Below are 15,752 nucleotides of genomic sequence, written 5' to 3' on the forward strand. Positions count from 1 at the left end.
TATTTTGTACATAATAAAAATAGATTTATGCTTATTTAATAAATGGGTCAGTCAATATACACCAGTGATACTCAATTAATGTTATATTTTTATCAATACATATTCAATCAGATATCAATCCTCACACACACCCTTTTAAAGACCTTATGTACCATGTAAATAAGTCTATAGTATTAATTCAAATATTCAATAGACTTTACAAATCACACAATCTGATAGTTTATAAAAACTTACTTCCTAGGGGACTCATAACTCTTTTAAATCTTTGTTATTTTGTTAGATCTTTTTGTTCTGTTGGTTAAGTTATTCAATGCATAATGAAGGGATTTTAACAATAATTAATTTGAAGGATTCTAAACAAGTTAAAAATATATAGCCAAAGTGAAATTAACCAAATTCTCAAGACTGCTAAATTGTAAGAAGCCGGTCGTTTTCTCATTAAATGTTTTTGAATTTTATCTAACCTTGATGAAAAAGAGAAAATTTTTGATTTGTCAAAGTATCTGCGGTAAATTTTTGATTATGTTTCATATTTTAATAAAGAGACAGTTTATGCATATTTCACCAAGAGATTTGTTTCAAATTCATATTACTTTGTACAATATCTCTAAAAAACATGCGCTGCCTATAGACTTCAATGTTAAATACAGGGTGCACAATAACTTGGCATGTTCTTCTGGTAGAGCTTTTTTATCTAATATTACCGTCAAATTGCTATCATGATACAAATATAGTACCATTCACTAAGGAACAAAATATGGTCGTTATTCGTGTACATTGAATACATTAAGTTAAAATCATGAAATCGATTCAATTCATCCAGCCATTGCAAAAAAAAAGGAAGAAGACATCTGATCCCACCTCTAATGTTTCGGGGGTCTGTGTTTGCTCTGCTCTTATTTTGTATTGTTTTATGGACTTTGAGATTGAATACTGTTTGTTATCTTCATATCCTTCATCAAGATGTTTGCAGGGGTTTTGATTATATACATCATTTAAAAACAGTTGTGCTAACTCAACTTTACTTGGAAAGAGATGTGTTAATTGGTTTATATTGGTTTATATTTTGTATTTTAACGTCAATATTAGGGATCTACAGATATGTTTCCTTTAAAAAGCGTTGAGGATATTCCGAAAAATATAAAATGTCCAATTAATTTATAACAGAAATGTTCATTTTGATTTTGCAAGTAGATTCATCTTCATCTTTCCTTATAGATTTTTACTTCACATGGTACGATTATGAAATTTTAAGATCCAACTAATTTCAGCATTTTTTTAACTTTAAAATCCACTTCAATTAGTAGGAAAGGATACTGCTGTTGGTTTTTAATTTTATTTTGCATTGTTTGATTACGCAAGAGCATGCTCTACGTATGGACTATTTCTTAAACGAAGTGAATTTTATATACAAGCAAGTTGATGAAACAAGAATATCAATAGTTTCGTTAAAAGTAATCATTTCGTTAACTCTATGGTCGATACAATGACCTTGTCAGCAAAGCATCCGTTAGATAACGGGTCCGTTAACGTCACCGCTAATGTTTCCGTAAAATTATTTGGTATTCTCGAAGCACCCGTTATTTAACGCATCCGTTAACGTTTGCGTTAACTCTTCCGCTACCGGAGAAAATTAACGGATACGTTAGAGTATCCGGTAAACGGGCACCTTGTTGTCGACTGGCATTTAGAGTGGTTTTACTTACACTTTACTTGTTGTTTTGACTAAATATTTCATTCATTGTTTTTTGTATGTATCGGAAATACGTTGACATGTCTAAATAAATGTAAACTTTAACTTTTTCCGTGGGATAAAAACGAAATTGACAGAATCAAAGTGCGTTGTTTTGCTGGGGAATGTTCCCTTTGTCTTGCTGGGATAGCCACACTCAATTTACATCATGTATGTAATATCTATTCATTATGAATACAAATGGAAATTGATGACATAAACATGATCAACCAATCCCGTTTTAGAGCGGGTTGTATGGAGGGTCAAAAAGATCATAAACTCAAGTACATGACAGTGTAATTAAGTATGCAATGTATCAAAAAAATCTGTTCAAAGATATCTACTCTTTTCAAAAAAATTATATTTTCCATACAAAATGTTGACACGCTTTATTTTAAAACTTGATTTCACTAATTAATGAATTTGTTGAATTGACATGCGTAAAAATGAAAATGCTGCTTTCTTTATTCTAATGAAAAAAATGGAACATGTATCAAAAATTGCACCAATGCACCGAACATTGTAAAATAGCAACAAGTTACATGAATTTATTGCATCTAATATTTTTTTCTAAAGAATTGCTCTCTTCGGTTTAATTATGATATCATTCACTCATTTCGTGTGAGCAACATATGTCATTAATTTCTTCGAGCAATAAATCTAGTCAATTGCATTCATGAGTCTAACGATGAAAATAAATCCACTGACTATTCCTATGATGGTTGATAAGAAATGAATTGCTATTAGCAATTATATGAAGCAACAGAATAAAAATACAGTCAAATTTCATTATCTCGAACTCTGTGGAACAGAGAAATACTTCGATATAACCGAAGATTCGATATATCCAGGATTTGAGGAATAAACTAATTGGACTTCTAAATTGCTTCAATATATCCATGGTATTCTTGATATTTCAGATACACGTACAAAAACTCAACTGTACATGCATTTGTAATGTTTCTCAGTATAATTCCAATCTTCATTGTATCTATTGAATTCCTGTGTTTTGATTGGACGAGAACACGTTTAAGAAAATTTTTACACATCGATAAATTTTTTTTCAATCAGAACTACTTTTTTGACTAAGCTTCTACATGTAGTTGATCGTATAAACAACGAAAGCAGTTATTCATTGTCTGTTTTGGATAAATTATAAATACAAGAAACTTCAAATTTAATTAATTAAAACAAAACTAGCGACATGCTAGGCTGCCCAGCTGACGGACGCCATGAAAATGTTAATGTCACTGTGCGATCACGAGTGTGAATTTTAAAAATCGCTGTCTCAACGTTCATAATACGAAGAAATCAACTCAATCGTTTAGACAGGGAAAAGAAACGTACCTCAAACTCTTTATAAGCATCAAATTCATCATGTTCATATTTACTTTCTATATTGTTCTTCAATCTTTGAACAAACAAGTGCAAATCGAAGGCGTCGTCGGTCTGCAACTTTCGCTATGAGAGTTGTCGTTTATGTCAACATTATTCAAGGACGAACTATTCTGAAGTAAACTCGTAATTACGATATTTGTTCACATTAAAGTCTATTTATCGATTGTTTTGACAAATTAAGCTGAACTCTATCGAAATTCATCTCGATTACGTTCCTTTGCGGTAAAATGTATCCCTACGCCGTCCAGAACTAACGGATTGTATGGAGGCCTCAAAGAGAAATAATTTGAATATTTTCAAAAATTCGATATTGGAATTATAAGAATTAAACGTTCTTTTTGAAAAATTTATCGATGTGTAAACTCTTGACATTTTACTCACAAACTTAACATAAAAGTGCAAATTAAGTTTGTGTCAACAGTTTACACATCGATAAATTTTTCAAAAAGAACGTTTAATCCTATATTAAAAAAGTAAATAAAAAGAAATGGAAAGGATATAGATACTCAGTAACTAATTATAATCACTCGGTTGTGCCAAAAACTATTGTTCCTCAAAGGTTATTATGACGTCATTAAACATGTACAACGTACGTCATATTGTTCTTTCTATTATGGCGTTATTACAAGCAATTCTAGAGGAAAACAAAATTCGGAAGAATAGAATCTTTAGAGATAGGCTAAATCCATTGGATGCGTATGACGACGCGGAAATTCTTTCCCGCTATCGAATGACAAGACACTGTTTGATGGATGTCATTGACATGGTAAGAAAGGATGTGTCACATGAGACAAAAAGATCTCATGCCCTTACACCTGAAGAACAAACTTTTGCTGCTTTGAGGTATTATGCGACTGGTTCTTTCCAGCAAGTGATTGGGGACATTTTAGGACTCAGTCAACCCAGCGTTTCCAGAGCAGTAAAGAATGTTTCTAATGCACTGGCAAGTTTTGCTGGACAAATATTTAATTCCCGACGGATTGCCGAAAACTTCAAACTGTTAAAGAAGGTTTTATGGAGAAATTTGGATTTCCAAATGTAATCGGATGTGTGGACGGGTCATTTATTCCAATTAAGGCTCCACCATCACGCGAGGACGTGTATGTATGTCGCAAGGGTTTCCATGCGCTAAACGTACAAGGGATTTGCGACAGTCAGAAAAAATTTACAAATTTGCTCGTTAAATTCCCTGGCTCGGCGCACGATGCCTTCATATGGAGTCAGTGTGGTGTACAAACGTTCCTTACTCGAAACACGCAGGTTGGATTTTTACTTGGAGATCAGGCCTATCCTCACTGTATTCTTTTGGTAAAAGTGAGATTGAGATCAAAAGTGAGCTCATCTAAGTTTTATGGCCCCCAGGCCAGGCCTATCCTCTGAGACCATATCTGCTTACTCCTTTACGAGATCCCCGTAACCCGGCAGAGGAGGCTTATAACCGGCAGCATCAAAAAACAAGGAAGGTGATTGAGGATACTTTTGGCAGATGGAAATGCAGATGGCTTATGCTGCATAAATTTGGTAGGTTACATTTTACTTAAAATATAAAAAAAAATGTTTAGTACAGAAATTTGAAGAAGCTGTCCGGTTGATCAGTCACTAATTACATTAAGGGTCTGTCGTATTTGTGAGCTCATTCTTAGGGCGCTTAAAGCACAGGGACTTGCTCCTGGCGTGTAAAAAATATTTATAAAAAAAAACAATATAGTGTATCGTTTTTTTTTCATAAATATTTTTTACACGCCAGGAGCAAGTCCCTGTGCTTAAAGTAACACAATGAGTCAAAATCATGTGTTTCTTTATGATATATGTAGCATACAGAGAAATACTTTTCAATATTATGAGTATATAGTTAAAATATGGCAATTAAACTGCACCGTAAAGCAAGAAAAGACCGCGCAATATAAGTGCCAGAAAACAGAGGTTGTATCTACCGTTTCATTGTTTTCGCGTATGTCAAGGTCACACCACTTTTATTTTTAGCTGAAACTTGTAAACAACAATAAACTGGAGCATGCAAAGGTGAGAAATATGTTCGAACAACTTTTAAAAATGATTGCATCAAAAGTTTTGGTCTATTCCTAGCCTTCATTCATTCCTGGGTACTTGAGACCATGGTAACTATGGTACTTATTCAACTTTTTCTACGCACGCGTACAAGAGGGAGGAAGAAGTAAAGAAATATTTTCGTTATGGGGCATACTGACATTATTTCTCCATAAAAATAAACCTAAGTACTTTTAGGAATTGAACAAAGTTTACTAGGGTCATGCCAAAATTCTACGTTTACTTTGTCAAATTTCCCCTTTGTGCGTCACGGTGTCTCTTTAAAGAAATTTCGCGTAAAAAAACAAGTATATCTCTACGAAAGCCTATTAGGATCACTCTAAAGAGAAAAAAAATTTAAAAGGCGTTATAACGCCTTTTGAAAAGGCGATATAGGAGTTATAACGCCTTTCTAAGAGGCGTTATTACGCCTTTCCATTCAAAAAGGCGTTATTACGCCTTTCCAAAAGGCGTTATAACGCCTTTCTAAAAGGCGTTATTACGCCTTTCTATTCAAAAAGGCGTTATTACGCCTTTCCAAAATGCGTTATAACGCCTTTTAGATTTTTTTTTCTCTTTAGAGTGATCCTAATAGGCTTTCGTAATATCTCAATTCAAAATGCTTATTTAGAAGAAAAAAAACACAAATTTTAAAAATCACGATTTTCCATTAATTTTTAATTAAGTGTGCAATAAGCACGTACAATATTGAAAGAAAATGTCCTTTTCATAAAGGAAATTCATTGACAAACAACACATTAAATATACATTGTAGTAAATAATGCACAGAAAGAGATTTTTTTTCCTCCGGATTGTATACTGTTATCATTATATTCAAAATATAGGTGGTGCAATCACAGTTGAATTAACAACAGCTGTAAAGGCAATTATAAGCACTGGTGTCCTGCATAATATTTGCGAGAGTAAAGGTGTACCTTTACCTGATGTTTATCAGGTGGGAGCTGAGGACGAGGGCAGTGAGGACATCACCCCTACAGACAGAGGACAGGACGTGGTGGAGGGTGAAGCTGTTAGAGCCAGTCTCATCAGAGCACACTTTGTCTAAAGTGTTATGTGTTTCTTTAACTCTTAAATTGCAAACATTTTACTGAATTTATTTAATAAAGTGAGTCTAAATGAAAATTGGCGCTTATACATGTATCTTGTCAAAGTGGAATACTAAGTACTAGTATTTTACACCCAATCCCCCTCCTATCTCCCGAAGTCACTTAGAATATATTTAAAGCAGTTATGTGTGTGTGTTTTGTGTACATGTATAGGGTGGTTGATTTTAAAAAAATGTTTTTTTTACAGAATAAAGTCCTCCGTGCACAAATAATGTTTTTTGAGGTTTATATTACATGTACATGTATGGAGAAGTTAACATTATACTCAGACATATTTAATTTTTACGATGCTTAGTTAATCAGCAAAATAATGCTACATTGTTAGTATAAACCTTGTAAAAAGTGCATTGCGTTTGAAAATGAAACTAATTTTAAATGCATCTGAAAGAATTCTTATTTAACTACTTCTAAGTATCAACGCAACTAAAAATGAAAATAATACATGTACGTTCTTAATTTTGTTGTTACAATCTGAGTCATTTATTAGGTTAATGAGGCATACAGGTAGCTGTAATCTTGGGGCATGTATTCCTGGGTCTGAGAATTGCCTTTACTAGTCTTGTTCGCCATGTCTTGAAGGATGTGGGATATCTTCCTCAGTTCCTGCAAGCGTTCTTTTTCTAGCAAATACCTATCTTCCTCGAGTTTCAATCTCTGCTTTTCTATCTGTAATCGCTCCTTCTCAATACTCAGAAGTTCTGATTGTGTGCTGAAAAAAAAATTAATGCAAGCTTTCTGTTAATTTCATTAGATTTAGAGGCGTGTCCAGAAATTGGGAGTTAGTGCCTCTTTTAATTTCAGTTATCAAATTACTTTCTTAAAGTATTGTAAAAATCACCTTACTTTCACCTACATGACAGGTAGAAAGCAAAGTTCCGTTATCAAACCGGGGTTAAGGAATTAACTAAAGAAAGTGTCCTCTCCTAGTCTAGTCCCCTCCCCCATTTATTCATGTTTGTTCAAGTTTATTACTTTTTTAAATTTCCGAGTCTATCATGTGGATCAACTACTAGTACCCCTTCCGTCCCTGGAAAAATACAGGATCCGTTCCCAATTTTTTTTCATTTAAGCGTTCGCTCTACTTCCTAATACCCCCCCCCCCCCCCACACACACACACACCTAAAAAAATGACATATTTCGTAATAGGTATGATGAATTGATGTTTTATCTAATTTTATGAATAATTCAAATTTGGCAACAGAGGAATGATTAAAATAAAGGGATTGGACATTCTAGCAGTGGTTCAGATACACCTTCCACTCTTTTCTCTTTCTCTCTCGAAAATATTTTCCGATAAAGTCACATTATGAGAAAAAATTTGCTTGAAGAAAATATTTATTTGTTAAAACTCACCTCTCTTTCTCGCCTTTGTCAGCTGTGACACGACCCTTGACATTACTGCATCTGTTTGGTGTTGTTCTAGTTTCGTTACTCAGTTTACTGGTGTCTGGTAATGGGCTACTACTTGTACCCTCACCACATATTTCTCCCTGATGTAATGCTTTCTCCACCTCGCCAGCCTCTGATCCCTATCAATATTTGTAAAACTATATCTACTATATCTAAAGAAGTGTTTTTTACCCAGGGACGTAGCTTTGTTTTTTTTTGAACAAAAAAGGGGGGGCAGCTAGAGATTGTTTTTCCTTTGTTTGACTATACTACCATAAACAAGAGGCCCAAGGGCCACAGCGCTCACCTGAGCATTTACCTAGGAGTAAAAAGTTGTCAGTTTTTTTACTGAGGGGGGGGGGGGCCCTCTCCTTGAGGTTTTATGCTTTAATCATACAGAGGTTATATGATTTGAACAATTTTAATTATTTTCACTACCTGAGGATGATTCAACTTTATAAATATTGAGCACTTCAGGGCTTTGAAGTACTTGAAGAGAAGATTTTAAAAGGTTTCCTTATATATTCCTATGTAAAACTTTGGTCGGCCATTGTGGCCCCACCCTACCCCCAGGGGTCATGATTTGAATAAACTTAAATCTACACTACCTGAGGATAATTTCACATGAGTTGCCCCACCCTACCCCCAGGGGTAATGATTTGAATAAACTTAAATCTACACTACCTGAGGATAATTTCACATGAGTTTCATCTTTCCTGTCTCAATGGTTCTTGAGAAGAGGATATTTTATAGATTTTTTCCTATATACTCCTATGTAAAACTTTGGTCGGCCATTGTGGCCCCAACCTACCCCCCAGGGTCATGATTTAATCAAACTTTACTCTACTCTATCTGACGATGCTTCCACATGAGTTTCATCTTTCCTGGCCCAGTGGTTCTTGAGAAGAAGATTTTTAAAGATTTTCCCTATATACTCCTATGTAAAACTTTGGTCGGCCATTGTGGCCCCACCCTACCCCCGGGGGTCATGCTTTGAACAAACTTGAATCTACACTATCTGAGGATGCTTCCACATGAGTTTCATCTTTCCTGGCCCAGTGGTTCTTCAGAAGAAGATTTTTAAAGATTTTCCCTATATACTCCTATGTAAAACTTTGGTCGGCCATTGTGGCACCACCCTATCCCCGGGGGTCATGATTTGAACAAATTTGAATATACACTATCTGAGGATGCTTCCACATGAGTGTCATCTTTCCTGGTCCAGTGGTTCTTGAGAAGAAGATTTTTAAAGATTTTCCCTATATACTCCTATGTTAAACTTTGGTCGGCCATTGTGGCCCCACCCTACCCCCGGGGGTCATGCTTTGAACAAACTTGAATCTACACTATCTGAGGATGCTTCCACATGAGTTTCATCTTTCCTGGCCCAGTGGTTCTTGAGAAGAAGATTTTTAAAGATTTTCCCTATATACTCCTATGTAAAACTTTGGTCGGCCATTGTGGCACCACCCTACCCCCGGGGGTCATGATTTGAACAAATTTGAATATACACTATCTGAGGATGCTTCCACATGAGTTTCATCTTTCCTGGCCCAGTGGTTCTTGAGAAGAAGATTTTAAAGATTTTCCCTATATACTCCTATGTAAAACTTTGGTCGGTCATTGTGGCCCCACCCTACCCGCGGGGGTCATGATTTGAACAAATTTGAATATACACTATCTGAGGATGCTTCCACATGAGTTTCATCTTTCCTGGCCCAGTGGTTCTTGAGAAGAAGATTTTTTAAAAATGCCATTAATTTGTCATTAATTCATTATTATCTCCCCTTGGAAGAGGGCGTGACCCTTCATTTGAACAAACTTGAATCCCCTTTACCTAAGGACACTTTGTGGCAAGTTTGGTTGAAATTGGCCCAGTGGTTCTTGAGAAGAAGATAAAAATGTGAAAAGTTTACGACGCCGACGACACCAACGACGACAGACGACGGACAAATTTTGATCAGAAAAGCTCACTTGAGCCTTCGGCTCAGGTGAGCTAAAAAGGAGGCAAGCGGACTTTTAATAAACATTTACCAATAGTAAAAAGTTGTGTTTTTTTAATAAGGGGGGGCAGCCCTCTCCTCCTGAGGTTTTATGCTTGTTATCTTATACAGGGGTTATATGTAAGGTTTGCAATTTTAATTATTTTCAAATCTAGAGATAATTCAACTTTTTTCATCTCGAGCACTTGCTATTGTTTCGAGGAGCGATGGAGAAGTTAAGTCGATTTAGAGATGTTTACATAAAACATGTTGAATGTTAAGGATCAAGATTACAGCATTTTTTAAATTATCGCCATGCCTTTTCAGTGAAAATAAAAAGAAGGTTATCCTGAAAGCAAGAGGACTATTCAGAATATATACATGTAGCACATACTTCAGCTTCAAGTTACATTAATACTTATGAAGACGAACCTCATGAAGTTGCTGGAGCTCAAAACAATCCATTCCATCCGCCAATCCATATACTCTTTCTTCACCAATAAGTGAGACCACCATTTCCTCTATTGGTGTAAGAGGATCCGCCTCATTCTGTCCCCCTCCAGTGACAGTGCGGTCCTTTATCACAGGAAAAGATTTTATCATTAAATGAAGATATGTGCAACATTTAAGTAAAATGTCTGCTATACCATCAGTTTATTTGTTATATTATAGTAGTAAATTTTCATCTTTTTTGATCATGTTGCAGTATTTTTATAAAGTAATCTATTAGGATTCCTAATCATTTCGTGGGTACGTTAGGCCACTTATCAAACTGACATCTTTAAATACACAAATCGCTTAACGTAATATAAGGCATATTTTTGATAAGTTCAAACTAAAATGAAAAAGACCTTCTTTATTTAGGGCCGCCGGAAGGCGGTCGGTTATTTGATATGAAAGTTTGAAGTCACCGTGCGTTTCTGCGGAGATAAAACAATATACAAGTAACAGCTTTTCAAATAGCTTGCCTGACTAATGCCATCAATATTTAAAGAACCTATAAGCATGATAAGTTATAAACGTTTACATTGGGGGAGGGGGTGTTAAATTGTTTCACTAGAATAAAGCATGCATTCATTTTAAGTTGTATGATACTCATCAGAGCAATGGAAAAAGAAAACATTTTATATATAAATCGCAGATATTGTTTGTATCTCAAATAAAAAATTAAATCATGTACACGTCCCGCTAGAGATTCGAACCCGCGACATAAAGATGAAAAACTCTCCGCGAGTCTAAAGATGGTTTTAGAGGATGAAGTAAATAAGGAAAAATCTAATGTAATGATTAATGCTGGAAAACATGGCTATATGTAAAGCCTAAAGGTTACATAAATTAGATTCAAACTGCATACAGCATAGGTTTTTAGGACGACAGCTGAAAATATGATATACTTGTAAGAAATTGAGAATCGTAACGGTATTGATCCAACAAACTTGACGGCTATATATGAATGGCGACAGCAGGCGCGGATTCATGATGTTTTTCCCAGGGATGAGAGGTCGGTCCACATCAAAAATATTTGTACGAGCAAAAAAGTAATAAACCATCTAAATCCTAAAATGTGAGAGGACACTTTCATAAGTCTATATACTCTGTTTTTGTAGTAGGAAACTCCCTGGAGGGGGAGGGGGTTATGATCAGGATGTATGTTTGGCCAGTGCATCCTCTTAACAGGTTTTTGTTCGTTTCGTTTTTTAGCTCACCTGAGCCGGAGGCTCAAGTGAGCTTTTCTGATCAAAATTTGTCCGTCGTCTGTCGTTGTTGTCGTTGGCGTTGTCGTTGTTGGCGTTGTTGTAGTTGATGTCGTCGTCGTCGTTATCGTCGTAAACTTTTCACATTAATTTTCATCTTCTTCTCAAGAACCACTGGGCCAATTTCAACCAAACTTGCCACAAAGTATCTTTAGGTGAAGGGGATTCAAGTTTGTTCAAATGAAGGGCCACGCCCTTTTCCAAGGGGAGATAATTATGATTTAGAGAAAAATTAATGGCGTTTTTAAAAAAATCTTCTTCTCAAGAACCACTTGGCCAGGAAAGATGAAACTCATGTGGAATCATCCTCAGGTAGTGTAGATTCAAGATTGTTCAAATCATGACCCCCGGGGTTAGGGTGGGGCCAAAACGGCCGATCAAAGTTTACATAGGAATATATAGGAAAAATCTTTAAAAATCTTCTTCTGAAAGAACCACTGGGCCAGGAAAGATGAAACTCATGTGGAATCATCCTCAGGTAGTGTAGATTCAAGTTTGTACAAATCATGACCCTCGGGGGTAGGGTGGGGCCAAATGGCCGATAAAAGTTTTACATAGGAATATATAGGGAATCCTTTTAAAATCTTCTTTTCAAGTACTTCAATGCCATGCCTATAGTGATATTTATAGGGAATCATCCTCAGGTAGTGTAGATTCTAGTTTGTTCAAATCATGACCCCCTGGGGGGTTAAATTCAAGCCAACCCCCCCCCCCCCCCCCCCCTCAGTAAACTTTCAGTTCTGATCTGATATGGTCTTCTTGGTCAGGTGAGCGATGTGGCCCCTGGGCCTCTTGTTTCTTACTTTTTTTTCAAAGCTCGACCAAAAAAGAACATGCAGTTTTCATTTCCTTTCAATAGAATAGTCCAGGAAAAGGACGCACAAACTTATACACGTGACATTTTGGCGCGAAATGATTGTGTCACCCCTTACATAGAAGACAAATGGACTAATCCAGTAGTTTAGAAACGCAGAAAAAAGGTCAAACGGACATGTCTGTATAAGAACTCGCATGAAATAAATAGCTGCTGGCAAAAAGCTAAAGAAAATAAATACATCAATGTATTGTATTAAGGAATAACTGTCTTATTTTTCGATTTCATGAAGTGATCAATCGACTGGCTTGCGTGATAATTTGCATAAACGCCGAAGGCGTTTATGCATAAAATTATCACGCAAGCCAATCGATTGATCATCTTCATGAAATTGAAAAATAAGACAGTTATTCCTTATATTTACATGCTTTGATTCCGCCAATCCACGTGCTCCAAGCCCTGCTTCTGTCTAGCTGTTTGTCCCTCCCTGCACGTGGTTTTTTTTGGAACCGCGTCAATACATTGATGGAGAAATAAAGTACATTTACATTTGGTAATTTTATCTCGGACAAAGACATTGGAAATGTAAATATTCAGCAATATGGTTATTTTTCTGCTAACTGTTATTGCTGAAACGCATGTAACGAAATCCGATGATAATTAGCATCCACAAAATTTTGCTGGTTAACTGTGACCTCTTAGCTTCGCACCTAGGAAATATCACTGGAGTTCGCGTACCTATCATTTTAGATTTATACCGAAATTTTCATTAAATAAAAAGATGCGTAATACGTATAATAATAACACTATTACGTATCTTTTTTATTTACCGACAATTTTGGCAAAATTGATAGATACGCGAACTCCTGTGGAAATATTGATCCTTAGTAGTGATTGACGCCGTGACGTCAGGCAAAAAAAAAAATAAAATAAAATATAAAAAATATTTAACATTCAAATAATAATATATTAAAATGAGTGTGTTAATGTTTAACAAAAACTCATAATAACCAATGAACTAGAATTTTTTTAAACAATAGGGTAAATATTTCATCCAATCCTGATTAATAAACTTTGGGGACAAGTGTTGGGCATAGTCGAAAGCAAAGACCGCGTTATTAATTTATAAACAATTATACTTTTTTTTTTATCTAAACAGGACTTGTACGTATTTATGACGTGTACACATGTTTAATTTATATAAACATTTTTTACGGAGAATGTTCGAAAATATGGTTAATTGTTGATTTATTAAAAGACAGATTTCTAACAGACGAGGATAAGGCGTGTTTTACAATGTGCCAAGAATTTTCCCGCTACAGAAGAAATGGAGTGGCGGATATAAAGGGAGTTTGTATTTTGGGTTTGTTTGTTTGTTTTTTTTTTACTTTTTTTCTCCAAGATAGAGCAAGGAAACCCACATATATGTTGTGTTTTTATTAAAGTAAAAACTCTAGCTTTAAACTTTTAATGTATACATTGTAAATACTGCGTAAACATCAAATAATGAATTGGGTTGCGGCCGATTTTTGACGCTTGCGTCAGTATGTTTCTTGTTTTGTTACATTATATAGATATAAAACTTTCCTGAAAATACACACAAATTCAATTATTCATATAACATTTTAATTTAATTAACATTATATAATATATATTTTAAACTCTTTAAAAGGAATGAGGTAAGATATTATTGTACAAACAATTTAAATGAGAATTATTAACTTTGCAAAATTTAAGAATCATCTGAAGTTTTTGGTCTTAGTCGTAAGTTCTTTTGTAAAACGGGCCCTAGACCTATGTACATGTATGACCTCTCACTTATATAAGAGAGAGAGAGAGAGAGAGAGAGAGAGAGAGAGAGAGACTTAACTAGTGGTAATAAATATGCCATGCAATGAAAATCATCAGATCCGAACTGGGACAAGCTTAAAATATTCTTTGTTTGCAGTTGCCGACCTATAATTTTTAGACTGGGTCGGTAGGTAGGCATTCTTTTTTTTTGGGGGGGGGGAAATCAGATTTTTGTTAGATAACAATTAAAAGACGTTTTCATACACCTACTAGACATGAATAAGCTCACCTCTTGTTATAAACTACCGAATGATAAAAAACGTGTCAAAATTTGAAAATTTGGAGAAAAAAAATAAAATTACCAAATGGCTAAAAAAAAAGTTTGGGTCGGGTGCATTTTCAGTGGGTCGGTCGGCAACTGCAAACAAACTTAATTTTATTTTAGGCCTTGTGCTTATAAAATTTACATGGTGTGGATACAATAAATCTAATATCATACTTAGATAGACTACGATACCTTTCTGACTTCTACAGCACGCTTCTTTGTTACTCTCTTCACGTCGTCCCATTTTTTCTTAATCTCGTCCACTGTTCTTGGGACAAGTGATGAAGCGTTGACCGAGTTCTGAACCTCCGTCCAAGCCAATTTCTTTTTCTTGTTAGAAATCGTGTCACTAAATTTTGAGAACAGCACGTCCGATTTTTCATTGACTTTGTTTATCAGTACGTCGACTTCTCGGTCCAAGAACCTCGGTTTTATTTTTCTTTCTTTTTCCATTTTCTAAGTTGTCTAACCCCAAAGACGTCAAATTTTGGAAAAAATGACGTCAACGCACGTTGCTTGGAAACTTACGTCATAGTAGAAAAGGAGGAATGAATAAGAAACAAATAACTTTTGTTTTTTTTTAATTTTCTTGTCAATTATACATTTTAAGAATATATTTAGAAAAACAACACTGTGACAAAACAATCGATTTATTCGACCAATGAGAGTTGCAGATACATAGAATTTGTCTTTACGGACCCGTTATTACCGCACCCGTAAAGTGAACGTTAACGGAGACGTTTGTGAATACCACGTTAGTTTTTTACGGTCACAACCGTCAGAGTCTCCGTAAAGTTAACGGACCCGTTATCTAACGGATGCTTTGTGAATAAGGTCCCAGGACAACGAGCACACGGCGGGTGTGACCGGTGGACAGGAGATTCTCACTCCTTCATGACACCTGATCCCACCTCTGATGTTTTGGAGGTCCGTGTTTGCTCTGCTCTTATTTTGTATATTGTTTAATGGACGTTGATATTGAATAATGTTCGTTATCTCCACATCCTTCATTAGACTCTTCATTTTTCATTCACTCCAGGCGGGGTGATGTTTGTTGCCATTGTTTTTGTCTATTGCAACGCAAATTTTTTCTGATCATTCAAGTTGTCATGTTGGATAGGCCTGATTGTACTTTGTCTGTATTTGTAAAAGAATTTTGATTCTTTATTCTGATTTTTTAATGGTCCCCTTTTAAAGCGTTCGACGTACAATGTATGACACTCACTGCAGTTTGATTATAATAACGTGCATAAAATTGAAAATTAAGGAATTATCCTGTATCTTACTTAACAGATGTACCAAAATTTGTCCAAAACTGTAGTGAACTTTAAAAAAAAAATGGTGATACAGTAAGTCAGCAATCATGGCAATATTTTTCAAATCCATGTAAAAT

At 35.3% G+C, this 15,752-nt stretch overlaps 2 protein-coding genes across 2 annotated transcripts; one reads left to right on the forward strand and one right to left on the reverse strand.

Annotated features, from left to right (window-relative positions):
* Positions 1–3,743: 3,743 nt before the first annotated feature.
* On the forward strand, positions 3,744–6,242 carry LOC134232098 (putative nuclease HARBI1). The gene is made up of 2 exons (XM_062714058.1): positions 3,744–4,073; positions 6,132–6,242. The coding sequence occupies exons 1-2, from the start codon at positions 3,744–3,746 to the stop codon at positions 6,240–6,242; spliced, it is 441 nt and encodes a 146-aa protein (XP_062570042.1).
* Positions 6,243–6,760: 518 nt separating this feature from the next.
* On the reverse strand, positions 6,761–14,812 carry LOC134232099 (myb/SANT-like DNA-binding domain-containing protein 4). Its single transcript, XM_062714059.1, has 4 exons — positions 14,552–14,812; positions 10,108–10,251; positions 7,658–7,833; positions 6,761–7,012 (listed from the first exon to the last, which is right to left on the reverse strand). The coding sequence occupies exons 1-4, from the start codon at positions 14,810–14,812 to the stop codon at positions 6,787–6,789; spliced, it is 807 nt and encodes a 268-aa protein (XP_062570043.1). The 3' UTR covers positions 6,761–6,786.
* Positions 14,813–15,752: the final 940 nt, after the last annotated feature.

The sequence above is a fragment of the Saccostrea cucullata genome, unplaced genomic scaffold, assembly GCF_032062105.1.
Source record: "Saccostrea cucullata isolate Sc308-1 unplaced genomic scaffold, CSIRO_AGI_Scuc_v1 ctg12722, whole genome shotgun sequence".
Classification (NCBI taxonomy): Eukaryota; Metazoa; Mollusca; class Bivalvia; order Ostreida; family Ostreidae; genus Saccostrea; species Saccostrea cuccullata.